This window comes from Rhinolophus sinicus, linkage group LG01 (assembly GCF_036562045.2).
Source record: "Rhinolophus sinicus isolate RSC01 linkage group LG01, ASM3656204v1, whole genome shotgun sequence".
NCBI lineage: Eukaryota > Metazoa > Chordata > Mammalia > Chiroptera > Rhinolophidae > Rhinolophus > Rhinolophus sinicus.
Window position 1 is genome coordinate 58438859 of NC_133751.1, and position 13244 is coordinate 58452102.

Genomic DNA, 13244 nt, shown 5'->3' on the forward strand with positions numbered 1-13244 from the left:
ATGTACAATACTTGTTTCTCCAGAGACATCCCAATCTGGTGAAACAAGCACTTCATCTTCCAGTGTCTTCCGCACACCTCTGACAACCTTACAAATGTTGACAGCACCACCTTCTACAGCGACCACTATAGGTGAAACACAGGACACATCACTTTGTATCTACACCTTCTATTCCAGTTACCCCTGCAGTCTCACTGACAACCCAAGGAGATGGAAAAGCAACAGCACACTCTTCTCACACCTCTACTCAGGAAACACAAGCATCTTCTCACAACCATCAGACTGAGAGCCCTGACACCAGTGGGGACTCACAAAGGAGCTCCATCACAGAATTGAGCACATCAACTCTGTCATCCTCATAAAGTGGGCATAAGTCTACAGCTGTTGTTCCTCCTGAGACATTAGCTTCAGGTGAAACATCTACTGCTTTCCCTGCACTTCACAGCTACACACCTGTCACAAAAATGGAAATGATGACAGCACCAACCTCAACATGCAGCACTGTGGAAAATACTGGGGAGATGTCATTATCTGTCACTAGACATTTTCCTTCATTCACTTCTATAGTTTCTACAACATGGGGGTCAGAAGTACAATCAACACCACTCTCTGTCAGTTCTTCAACTCCAAAAACATCTACAGTTTTCCACACCCTCTGGAGCAAAGATACAGAGGCCATGGGATGGCCTCATGCTGGTAGCTCAATGTCTACAGGTGTTTTGTTTGTTTGTTTGTTTGTTTTTTAAAAGATTTTATTGGGGAAGGGCAACAGGACTTTATTGGGAAACAGTGTGTACTTCCAGGACTTTTTTTTTTTTTCCCAAGACAAGTTGTTGTCCTTTCCGTCTTAGTTGTGGAGGGCGCAGCTCAGGTCCAGGTCCAGTTGCTGTTTTTCTAGTTGCAGGGGGCACAGCCCACCATCCCTTGTGGGAGTCTAACCAGCAACCTTGTGGTTGAGAGGACGCACTCCAACCAACTGAGCCATCCGGGAGACAGCTCAGCTCAAGGTGCTGTGTTCAATCTTAGTTGCAGGGGGCGCAGCCCACCATCCCTTGCGGGAGTCAAGGAATTGAACTGGCAAACTTGTGGTTGAGAGCCCGCACTCCAACCAACTGAGCCATCTGGGAGGCAGCTTGGCTCAAGGTGCTGTGTTCAATCTTAGTTGCAGGGGGTGGAGCCCACCATCCCTTGCGGGACTCAAGGAGTTGAACCAGCAACCTTGTGGTTGAGAGCCCACTGGCCCATGTGGGAATTGAACCGGCAACCTTCGGAATTAGGAGCATGGCGCTCTAACCGCCTGAGCTACCGGGTCGGCCCCTACAGGTGTTTTTCATGAGACATTCACTCAAGATAAAACAACAGTATTCACTTCTTCATTCTTTAGTAATAGCCCTACAACTCAGTCACAAAAAGAACTGTTGTCAACAGCAAAAGCTATCACTATACTGGTCACAGAAAACACATCTAGTTCTATAGCTAGTACTATTTCTTGAGTTACTTCTAACATCTCAACAAGTGGTAAACAGGGACAGCCAGCCACATTCCCCTATCTGAGCATATCTCCTCAGGAAACAATGGTAGTTTCCTAGACTCACTGGTCACAAGGCACAGGGACCACTGGAGATACTCATTTCAGCAGCACAAGCTCCAATGTGACTCAACCCATCGAAACAGTTACATCTGTTTCTCCCTCATCCATACTAAGTGAACATCCATCTCAACAAACTATAACAGTAGGCTCAACAAGCCAGTTAACACTAGTTTCTACTAGCACTTCCCAAGAATCATCAGCTATTTCTCAGATAGGTCATACTCAAGGCACAAAGACCACCCAAGAATCCTAAACCACAAATTTGGTCTCCCCCATGACAGACATAATCAAGAGAATCACATCTGCAACTTCTTCATTCAAACCAAGTGGACACTAGTTTTCAGAAAGTGTTACTCAGGATACATCCACCACAGGTGAAGTGACAACATTCACCCCAGTACCCCACAGAGACAGCCACACAACTCAAGTCACTATTACAAACATAGAACTATGGACAGCACCAGTCAGCCCTGACACCACCCTGGGAGCCTCAGGAGGTACATCATCTTTCATAACAAGCGCCATTCCTGAGGCCACCTCTGTAGTTTCAGCACTGGGAAACCCAGGAGGACAATCAATATCCCCTGTTACCAACACCTCACCTGACAGAACATCAGCCATTTCCCAATCCCACCAGACTCAAGGCACAGCAACAACTGGAAAACCACACACCACCACACCAGCTTCTTTGGTGGTGGCCACTACCTTAGTGGGCACAGCTACAGCTTCTTCATCCACAATGAACAGCCAAAGAACTTTAGGAAGCACCTCCCGAGAAATATCCACTTTAGATGAGATCAAGAGTTTCTCACCAACTTCCTCCAGGGAAAGCCACACAACTCAGTCCACAACTGAATTGTTGTCCGCTGCAAGCAGTGATGACATTATTCCAGGAACCATGAGAATCATGTCTGTTATTGTCCCCAGCACCGTTTCAGCCATCAGCTCTGAGGTCTCCACAACAGGGAGACTGACAAGACAATCAACCCCAGCTTCTTCCAGTGCCTCTCCTCCTCAGGAAACATCAGCTCTTCCCCCGATGGCTCAGATTCAAAGTACAGGAACCACCAGAGTATCTGAAACTGTCAGTTTAGTCACCCAGGTGACTAATAATACCTTTTTAACAGTCACATCTCCATTCACACCAAATGTGCATACATCTGCACAAACCATTGCCCACACTCTGTCACCTTCAAGCTGCAGCACAACATTAATTTCAAACCCAGTCAGAGGCAGACACATGACCCAAACAGCAACGCCAACCTTGTCATCTGGGGCAACTGAAGGGCCAACTACAGTTGGTTCTACCCCCTGAGTGATGCAGCCTCTTGTTCTCCTTCCATGATTTTGTCTATAAGTGGAAAAGTTCTGATAACAACCTCAAGCTCAGTCATTCATGAAAACTTGACTGCCATGGTCATTCGCACTGTGGGTTCTGGCAGTAACTCCTTGACAAATACCACATAAGTCCCAACTTCCTCCATGGGCAAGTCAAGCACACCCCACCGTAAGCATCCTGCAGCTGTTCAAACAGTAGCCTCCGCTACCAACCCTATTACAAAGCCACTGTACATGAGTTCTACAAGTAATCATAACAGCATAGCTGGATCCACACCGACTGTCATTTCCACCTATAACCTACCCTTTGATCAAGACCACTCCTGATACTTCTTCAGCATCTAAGTATTCTAAGAGTCCATTGCCTATGCTACAGCCATCACAGACTATGCTTTCTCTGACTCTACTTCCTCTGGTAATGTGGGCAAATCTCAGACCATAATTACTTTAACCAGTAATTCTTCATTCTCTCAATCAGTCCCTGGCCCTGCAGTCACCTGGAGCTCCACCACCCAATTCACAGGTCATCCCACGCCTCTGTCTGGTACCAGCACTTTTCCACCATCCACAGGAACCTTAAGCTCCACTGTGAAGACTGAGACATCAGGTAGGTAGGGACTCCAGCATCTCGGTCTCTTATAGTGACCGCATTGGCTCAATTTGGCCGAGAGGAGTGCTTGAAAGAAGACAGTGAGTCGGCATTACCAGGCTAGGGTTAAAGTCAGGTCTACAAGAAGTTGAAGTGAATGGGGGTGTGGTGGGTGAAAGGGTCACCATCCCCTCTGCCCCAGCAGACAACTGCTTATCTCCATGGAGTAGATGGGTTTGAGCCAGACAAGAGGGTTTCTAGCTGTCTCTTCTAGCTCCTAAAGTCTATGGCTGTCTTTGACTCTGCTGCTCTCGGACTATAAGACCCAGTCTCCTCTCCCTGAATACCAGGAACAATCACAACCTCGATGAAGACAGATATCGAGAGAAGCACAGCAACATCACTACCCTCAACAACCTCCCAGATCCTTACCACCTCTACTCCCAGCACATCTATAGGCGTCCACTCAACAGCTGTTTCAGTCCCTATCAAGCCCGAGAAAGGTAAGCGATGCCATCGAGCTGGGCCTCTCCGCCCTGGGACGGAGAGGATTGAGCTAGGTGCGGAGCTTGTAGTTGTGGCCGCTGGATTGGATCTATCAAGGAGGGCCATTGTGGGTAGTCAGGGAACCAGTTCTGTGGATATCTCCACTGCCCCTTCTGGGCCATGGGAAGTCAAGCTGTTCCTCAGATCCCCTTTATAGGGTGATGTAACTGAATGCTCATTCTCAGCCTGCTTGCTCACAGACTCTGCTTTCTCAGGTCAAAAGGATCTCACAAGGGACAATGATACAGCATCAGAATTGGGTGCTGAGGGTTGGCTTTGTGCACGGCACTGGGCTCAGAGGTAGAGATAGAGAAATGATCAAGGTGCTGCCCAGCAAGAGACAGATCTGCTGACTCAGTGAGTACAATTAGAGGAATAAGCCCAGGTAGAAGGCACACACAATGAAAGGCCCCCAGAGGGTGTGGGGGTGGTTCCAAGGTGAAGAGGAGGCTTCCTAGAGTGAATAGGAACTGGGGGAGTGGAAGCACCCCAAGCAGGCAGGAGGATCTGAACAGCTGCAATAAAGGCGTAGCAATAAAGGTGGAAAATAGTCCCAGTGTTGCAGGAGGATTCCCCAAAGCACTTGGGGTTGCTGGAAGTAAGGTGAAAAGTGTTGAGAAGTGATGCTATCATGTGAGGGAATATTGTGGATAACAGGAACCAGGGAGGACGTGGCTAGATTTGCTTTTATAAATGGTGCTATGGTGATGGGGTGGAGGTTGAATTTGCAGGAGGACAGGAGAGCAGTGTAATGACAGCCGTGGATTCCAAGAAAGACCAAATGAGGGCGGCCATAATGGGGAAGAGGAGAGCCATTTGAGAAATATTTAGGACAAGATTTCCCAAACTGCCCAAGGAACTCGGCAGGGTGTGGGGCGGGGGGGCGAGGGGGTTCTTAGGACAAATTCTAGGGTATCTTCAAGTTTATTTGGAGAAATACCATCTTAGGAAACAAATCTCATTCTATGAAATGGTCTTTCCATTACCAATCTTCCTTGCATTGGAGGAATTTTATCTTTTCACCCTTAAAAGAATGATGAGTTCCATAACAGATGCAGAATAATTTGTTGGTATTTTGACAGCAGGACCTGATTTTCTCCAAACTGGGGAAGTCTGAGAATACCAGTTTAAGGGATGAAATAAGGAGATGAGGTAAACACAAGTGGAGAGGGGAAGAGAGGAGTCCTTGATGGCTCCCAGTCAGGGGAACAGAGAACAGGATGAAGGAGCAGCTGGGGAAGCTCTCTGAGGACCCCTGACAGTCTCAATGAAGTCAGCGCCCATGAGAACTTCCTGCTTTTCTTTGTCCTGGCCCAGGCGTTACCCTCTTCCCCTACGGGTCACATGTTGGAGACCAGGAATTTGTCAGGAGGACTGTGGACTTCACCTCGCCGCTCTTCAAGCCCCTGATTGGCTTCCCTTTCGGCTCCTCTCTCCGAGATTTCCTCTACGTGAGTCCCGGCTGCAGCCCAAAGGGCAGGACCTGTGACCCGTGTTCCCTGGCCCTGCTTCCCTCTCAAGGACTCTAAGATGGTCCTGTGGTTGTGACCCTGATCCTGATGGAAAGAAAGCAATCTACTATATGCCTCTGACTCAGTTTGCATTTAGTCTTTAATGTCAGGGTGTCAGCTAGGCAAGGTCCACCTATCCACCTACGTGGACAAAAGTATCTTTACCTCAGTGAAGAGATCTTGGGGCCCAGTAAGCTCGCCCCTGTTTTCACAGGCCCTTTTTATGAGTAGGAAGCTCTACTTGAGAAACTTAACTGTTTGATACTGTTTACATTTTCTGTAATTATTCCCTGGTTCCCTGGTCCAAGTACACGTGTCTCCTGGAGGAGAGTTGGAATAGTTGTCATGGCCCTTGTGGCTCTCAGTGAAGGAGGCTGAGTCAGAACACACTAAAAGGGTGGCACAGTGATGGGGTGAGGGTATCAATACTTTCAGCCCCATCTGATGTGGCACCAGGTTTAGGATGGGACTGAGGGGATTTACCCAGAATGGTCTGCTCTGGGACAGGCTGGTCTTATAGACGGAGTCTGCTGCTGAGGCAGGGCAAAACCTACCACCTTAGAAAGGACTTAGAATGACAGGGATGTCCTTGAGGGTAAAGTATTTATGTGAGAACTATGTAAAGGGGCTGCCCCAGCAGGCAGGGAGATGGATGACATGACCTCCCAGAGGCTTGTTAACATCTCTAAAGTTCTACCCAGAGAGGACTTCGGGGTCACACTTCTGAGAAGCTGGCCCAAGGCTTCTCTGTCCCCCTCCCTGAATGCTAACCAGAAAACCTTTGTGCTCAGTTCACAGATAATGGCCAGATCATTTTTCCGGAATCAAAGTACCAGATTTTCTCCTATCCTAACCCTCCCCTTAGAGGCTTCGCAGGCTGGGACCGAGTGGCCCTGGTGGCTCCTTTCTGGGACGATGCTGATTTCTCCACCCACCGGGGAACCATATTTTACCAGGTGGGCCTTTCAAAGCTGGGCTTTGGGATCACACAGCACCCAGCCAAGAGAGACAAAAGACTGGGTAGAAGGCGGTACACATGTTACTGCTGTCAGAGCCGGGCTCAGTGTGGGCAGGGATTGGTGCTTAAATGTGAGGGTGGGAGTGAAGCAGATTAGGACTATTATACACACTCAGGAATACCCTGACACTACCATGAGAAGACCTTCAGGTGACAGGGAGGGGTTGACAATCCAGTGTTTGATTTTAGAATAAGTTTGTAGGGACTTTCCTAACAAGCCTGAGTCAAGCAGGACCCCCATATATACTCCTGGATTGGGTTAATGAGTCCAATAAGTGGGAGCATGTAATGAAAGCTCAGGGTGAATGTGGATTGTGCCCCTGCCATGGACAGGCACTGTAGAAGGTCCAAAGACGGAGAAACACATGCCTGTTCTCGAGGAGCCTCTGGTTGGACATGAAGAGGTTGGAATAGGCACAGGTGGTTATGCTGTCCAAGCCAGCTTGTGATAAGAGATGGATGCATGGGTTTAAGTCCACAAGATTTGGGTTTCTGGGCCTTGGCTCTCCGCTCCGCACACCCCAGACTTCCCCACAGCCGAATTTGAATCAATTTTAAGGTCCAATGAACTAACTAAAAATGTAGGTCTGGGAGAGAGAAGGATGTGAGATGTGGGTAGACTAAAGTGAGCAGGATCACCATGCAGAAAGTGGGGGGTCTCTCAGGGGTGCTCAGCTGGGACCCTCATTTCCTTATCCTTATCTGCCTTTCTTTCCTAGATATATGAGACACTCTATGATGACCACAAACCACTTGTAGTCCAGCAGGTGGAGTCTTGGATTGAGAAGTTCACAAACACCTGGAACTACAAAGCCAGGTGGACCCTAAAGGTCACATGGGTCAATGCCCCTGCCTATCCTGCCCGGTGGACCCGTGGGGTGAGTGGACAAAAGGACAGCTCTCTGTGAACCATCTGGAAGTCAGACATCCTAATATTCTAGCGAGGGACCAATGTTCTAAAACCCTCTCTGACTCAAGGACAGATTTCTGATTGCAGCACTCTGCCTGCCCGTCCCGATGCTGAGCCTTCGTCATGTGCCAGGCTGCCCCAGCCTCTTACTCACAGCCTCAGAGCACTGGGTATTAGAAGGTTCAAACTTAGGAAATGGAATATTTGTAAGTCAAATATGGCTGGTTATTTGCAATTTTATATGGCTCGACTTGATGTTATTATCCACATTGTAGAGGTGAAGAAGACGATGGTTAGAGAGGTTAAGCAACTTGTTCAAGGTCACCCAGCTAGCCAATGACAAAGCCAGGCCTAGAATGCAAGTTTTTGTAACTTCGAACACTGGCTTTGAACCACTATGCTATCCAATGGAAATGGGCGACCACGCAGTCTTCCTTCTGGGGACTCAGCTGTTATAGTCACAAAGTTCTTCCTTGTGTCTGGTCTAAAATTACTCATTTCTTCATTGGTTCAACAGGTTCATTGATTACCTACTTTGTACAAACACAGCAGTTGGTATCCATCTTCAGAGACTCTCCAGTCTCACTTGCAGTGGTCCTCCCCATTATTCACGTTGAGGAGACATTTAGACAATGTCTTTAAATATTCCTGAGGAAGTTACATAGGCCTCTCCCAGCTCCCTGGTGTCTTACCTAATCTCTCAGGTTCCTGAAGCTTTCTCATACAAACTCCCTTCCAACTGGTTTCTAACCCAGAGCCCGTTATCACTCCTCCCTGGAAAGAAGTCACAAAGAAGGCAAATCCACCATTCTAGGTGCTTTGACACCCAGGGTGAAAGATGATTCTAGTGCCCTGGGCTGACAATTAATCCCTCACTCAGGGGCATGCTCCCAAATTTATCAGCATTTTAAGCCCATGTCTTTGCTCTGGGTAGGCCAGGACAAGAAGATGTGTGTGTCAGGAAAAGGATGTGGGATGGGTGATGGGACCCCAGATCTCTCACAGGCATCCCTATGTTTATCTCCAACAACCCTCAGACCAACACCTACCAGGCCATCCTCTCCACGGATGGAAGCAGATCCTTTGCCCTGTTTCTCTATCAAAGCGGTGGGATGCAGTGGGACGTGACCCAGCGCCCAGGCAACTGGGTCCTCATGGGCTTCTCCAGGTAGGACGGGAGGGGCCATCAGCACTGAGCAGATAATAGAAAGTGGTGCAGAGCAGGGTTTTTGCTATACACACACTCCCATCCCCCAGGACCAGGCATGAATCCTCCTTGCTGATGCTTCCGACTCACACCGACTCCAATTCCCACTTCTTGCTGTTTCACAGTAAAATATCCCTATTCACCTGCTGTTCTCTTTTCTCCCCCAGAACTTCTTTCCTCCCCCAGAACTCATGCAGTGTAATAATTCCCAGAGCTTTGACTTCTCTGATTTCCACTGACGTTAGCTGACCTCTCTCAACTTCTCAAATATCATAATAACAGCCAACATTTATTATACTATTGACTTAACATGCATTATTTCATTTGATTATCACAACCACCCCATGAAGAAGATACTATTTATTACCCATTCTACAGATAAGGAAACTGAGATGCAAATAGATAAGTAATTGCCCAAAGTCATAGAGCTGGGAAGTGGCAAAGCAGGAATTTGAACGCAGAGACGTCTGAAGTTGAAATCTGCTTTCCTGACTTCTGGTGCCCCTGGGCTGATGATTAATTCCTCACCCAGGGGCACCAACAGCTTGTCTAGGGTTTGTGGGAAAGACAGGGAGTGGCGGGATGGGGCTGTGGGTGGGGCTGTGTGTTCCGGTGTGTGGAGGTGGCTGTTTCTGACACAACAGTGCTCCATCACGGTATTTCCAGCTGTTGGTATGAGCAATCGGTTGTGAAGGTCATGTGTAATTCGTTACTGGTAATTGCTGCAAATGGTTTTCTCTTAGATGGCATTCCAGAGAGCCCTATAATTACATTGCTTTCACTTGCTTTTTGATGTGCTGTGAAGGAGAAAGGAGTGGAATTATCCAACTGGCTAGGAATTTCACACCATTCTGAGTGTGCCTGCCCACAGAAGGTGTCACACCTGTGTGTGTCATCTATCCTGTGTCAGAAAGGAGAAAGATCCAGAGTCACTGTCCTGAGGCACTCACCCAGGGTGAGGCTGCAGGCTTTGCTCTAGGATTTCCTCCTTCCTGGAGCAGCACTTTGAACCCTACCATTGAGAGGGAGGGAAGGCACCCATTGCATCCAGTACTCACCCAGTTCTAAGTGATTTACAAATGTTACTGCATTTCATCCTCACAATACTGTGAGGTAGGTGCTACTGTAATCTCTTTTACACCGATGTGAAAATAAGAATCAAAGAGGTTAAGTAACTTGCCCATGGTTACCAAGCTACTAAGTGCTAGAATCAGGAATTGAATCCATGACTGTTTCACTCCAGAGACTAGCTGTTAACCATCCCAATATACTTTCCCCCACCAATCCCTAGTAGAAGGGAAACTAACCGGAAGAAGGCCTGAACTCTGTTTTTTCCACCCCTGTCTCATGACCAGTTTCTGATCATTAGCAATCAGATGTGGAATAAATTAGAGCCTCCCCACCCCTGCCCCATCCATCTCCTCCCCTCTCCTGCTTAGTGGTGGGAGTCAGTGATTCTCCGTGACTGACTGACCAATTGATGGATTAGTTGACTGACCAGCTGATAACTAATGACTCGCTGGACTGAGTGAGTGACTGGCTGACTGACTGGCTGAATGAATAACTTGCCGACTGAGAGGAAAGACCCTGTATGTGACAGAGGCCTGATTCTTTCCTTTGCCTGCAGTGGAGATGGGTATTATGAAAACAGCCCACTGACATTCCAGCCAGTGTGGGACAAGTATCATCCAGACCAGTTCCTGAATTCCAACTCAGGTAAAAGTACCACCTAATCACACTTGAGTGGACTTAAATCCTCTCTGTCCTCTACTCCACGGGCCATGACAGTCCTAGAAGGGCAGCTCCCGAGCATCCCCACAATCCCAATGGGTGTCCCCAGCACAAATTGACCTCCCACAGGTGTAATTGGGACTTGGCACTGCCCCGGGGAGCAGCTGGTACCTTCTGTGCCCTCACACAATATAATCTCGGTTGGGGTGATGTCTCCTCTCTGGGGAGCCAAACCCAGGAGGTCTCTCGGGGGGGCCCAGATCCTGGAAGTGAGGACAGGGCTGTAGCAGGAGGTAAAGATATGGATGGACAGTTAGGACAATATTCCAAGTGTCCTGGCTCAGAGTTGGAATGTGAATCCCGATGAGATCCCTTCAGGGAATCTACCCAGAGGAGTTCCAGAGGTATGACATTCATTCAGTCATCATATTTATTGAGCACTTGCTGTGTGCTGGGCACTGTGCTAAGAATGTGGAAAATGACAAAACAAAGGAAAAGACCAACTATATTTGTTCTCAAAGAGGTCTCACTCTGGTAAGGTGGCCAGTACTTTAGAATCAGGAAGAAGCCCATGAGGCCTCCTCCATGACTCGATGTACTGTCCTGAGGCCCCCAAAGGAAAGAAATTATAGTTTCTAAAATGTGATACAACAAAGGACATTTTAGCATTAGGAATCAGCCATAAAAATTGTGAAGCATAAATCCAGTTCTATTTGTTCTGTGGCAAGAACTTTTGGTAAACAGAAGCTAAGTCAAATCGTGGGTGCCATCTTGTGGAGAAAGCTGCCCAGCCAGATGAGGGCCCTTCTGTCAAGATGCACCTGCTTGTGACCTAGGGGGTGAAGTATGAGAGAGAGACTGGGGGGGAGGGGGAGAGAGAGAGAGAGAGAGAGAGAGAGAGAGAGAAGAGAGAGAGGAGAGAGAGAGGAGAGGAGAGAGAGAAGAGAGAGAAGAGAGAGAGAGAGAGAAGAGAGAGAAGAGAGAGAGAGAAGGGAGAGAATATCTAATGGGTTTCCCCTGATGCCAGGCCATTGTGGAGAAGAAACCCGAACAGATAATCATAAACAATGATTATTCTTTCCAAAATCTTAACAAATTGTAGTTATCTTGATAATTTCTTCTTTTGTGTGGCAACAAGGTCAAAATCTAATACATATGTCCTATTGTATCTTGTTGAGCTCTGGAGCCCTCCTTCTCACTCATAACAGCTGGGGTAGGCAGTGTGTAACTTACAATTAATTAAAGGTATATTTAACGTCCAATCCCCCAGCTAGGTTTCTTCTCCCACTTACTTCTCCCTTCCAAGGATGGTGTCCGGGCACAGACGATGCTTCCTTAGCCTTGTGGTGTTAGAGCAAGTCCCAGCTTCACATGCCAATGTCTCTGTGGCTCCCCAGCTGGCCTCTGGGCACTGGCCTCTGCCCTGGCTGTTTGGCCACTGACATGTCTGTGCTGGGGGCGGCGTCCAGAACGAAAGCCAAGTGGCTGGTGGCATCATTCACTGAGATATAGGATGCAGGAGGAGCAACTACTTCATGGGGGTTGGAAGGTGCTGGAGCTGAGTGACAAACAAGAGGACAGAGGATGCTCTGAACTAAAGATCAGGGCCAGGGTTTGGCTCTGACTTGGGTGCAGGTGAGGCCTCCCTGTCCAGCACTTGTGGCAGGGTTTCACCCTAAGATCCAAGCTTTAAGGGCATTTAGAGGTCACATCAAAATGGTCTTTGGGAAGAAATTGCTGCCAATCTGAATTGGGCCCCATCCCTGAAAGAGCTGTCCAGCGGGGGAAAGTGGCATACAGAGGGTACATTTCTGAGTTTTGGTTGTCTCTAAAGCTAAAGCAGAGCCTGTGGCCCAGGCCCTGGGATAACCCCTTCTTCCTTTGCTTCCCCAGGCCTCAGGGGTCTGCAGGTCTATAAGCTACACAGGGTAGAGAGACCCAACTACCGCCTCTGGTGCCTGCAGTGGTTGAGGAGACAGCCTCAGTGGCCCAGCTGGGGCTGGAACCAGATCTCCTGCCCATGCTCCTGGCAGCAGGGACTATGGGACTTACGATTCCAACGCGTTCACATAGGTGACACCTCTTTCCTGTCTCTTGGGGTATCACCATGTTTCCCCACACACCCACCAACCTCCCCTCTGGTAATGCCTAACCTGTCCATTTTGAGGCACCCTCAGTCCCTCCCCAGAAACACCCTACCCTGATCCTGCCCCACTGCAGGCATCCTGGGCCTGAGTATGTCTGGGTTGTTGCAGGCTGGTGGCACCTCAGCAGCAGGCATCTGTGCAGCTTCTCCTCCTGGCGTGGAGGCGTGTGCTGCAGCTACGGGCCATGGGGAGAGCTTCTCGAAGGCTGGAGAGTGCAGAGTCCTTGGCAGTTTGGTACGTGTGTCCACAGAGATCTCAACCCCACCTCTTCTGGAGCTCTCTGTTCTTCCCTATCAGAGACCAGCCCTGGGCTCTATGCCAAGCAGTGGGACCCATAGATTGAAGCCTTTTGTCCCCATTCCCTCCCAATTCCTTCCCTTCTCTGGCCCTCAATTTCTTGATCTTGTAAGGTTAGGAAGCTCCCAACATCCCTTCAAGCTGGCATCCTAAGGGTTTATGATTGAGTGCCTCTTGCCCCATTTCCACTTGGCCCCATAGCTCCAGCCCAGAGTGGGGACATCTTTCTAGGGAAGGGGAGTCTGACCCTATTCCTCTGGACCCAGATTAGCAGGCTGTCTGGGAGAAAACATGGAGTCATCTCCCTCAGGAGACCTCCAAAGAAGCTCAAGGACACAGGGATGGGGGGACAGGTAAAG

The 13244-nt window shown here is 48.7% G+C and overlaps 1 protein-coding gene across 2 annotated transcripts in view; it reads left to right on the forward strand.

Moving 5' to 3' along the window:
- Positions 1-13244, forward strand: part of MUC4 (mucin 4, cell surface associated) — a 54336-nt gene that overhangs the window by 24736 nt on the left and 16356 nt on the right. For both annotated transcript variants that reach the window (XM_074330326.1, XM_074330328.1), the window contains exons 3-11: positions 3408-3536; positions 3869-4021; positions 5382-5515; positions 6367-6531; positions 7313-7471; positions 8541-8671; positions 10338-10426; positions 12335-12514; positions 12697-12822. In XM_074330326.1, coding sequence (XP_074186427.1) covers positions 3408-3536; positions 3869-4021; positions 5382-5515; positions 6367-6531; positions 7313-7471; positions 8541-8671; positions 10338-10426; positions 12335-12514; positions 12697-12822 — 1266 coding nt within the window. The remainder of the gene's footprint in view (positions 1-3407; positions 3537-3868; positions 4022-5381; positions 5516-6366; positions 6532-7312; positions 7472-8540; positions 8672-10337; positions 10427-12334; positions 12515-12696; positions 12823-13244) is intronic.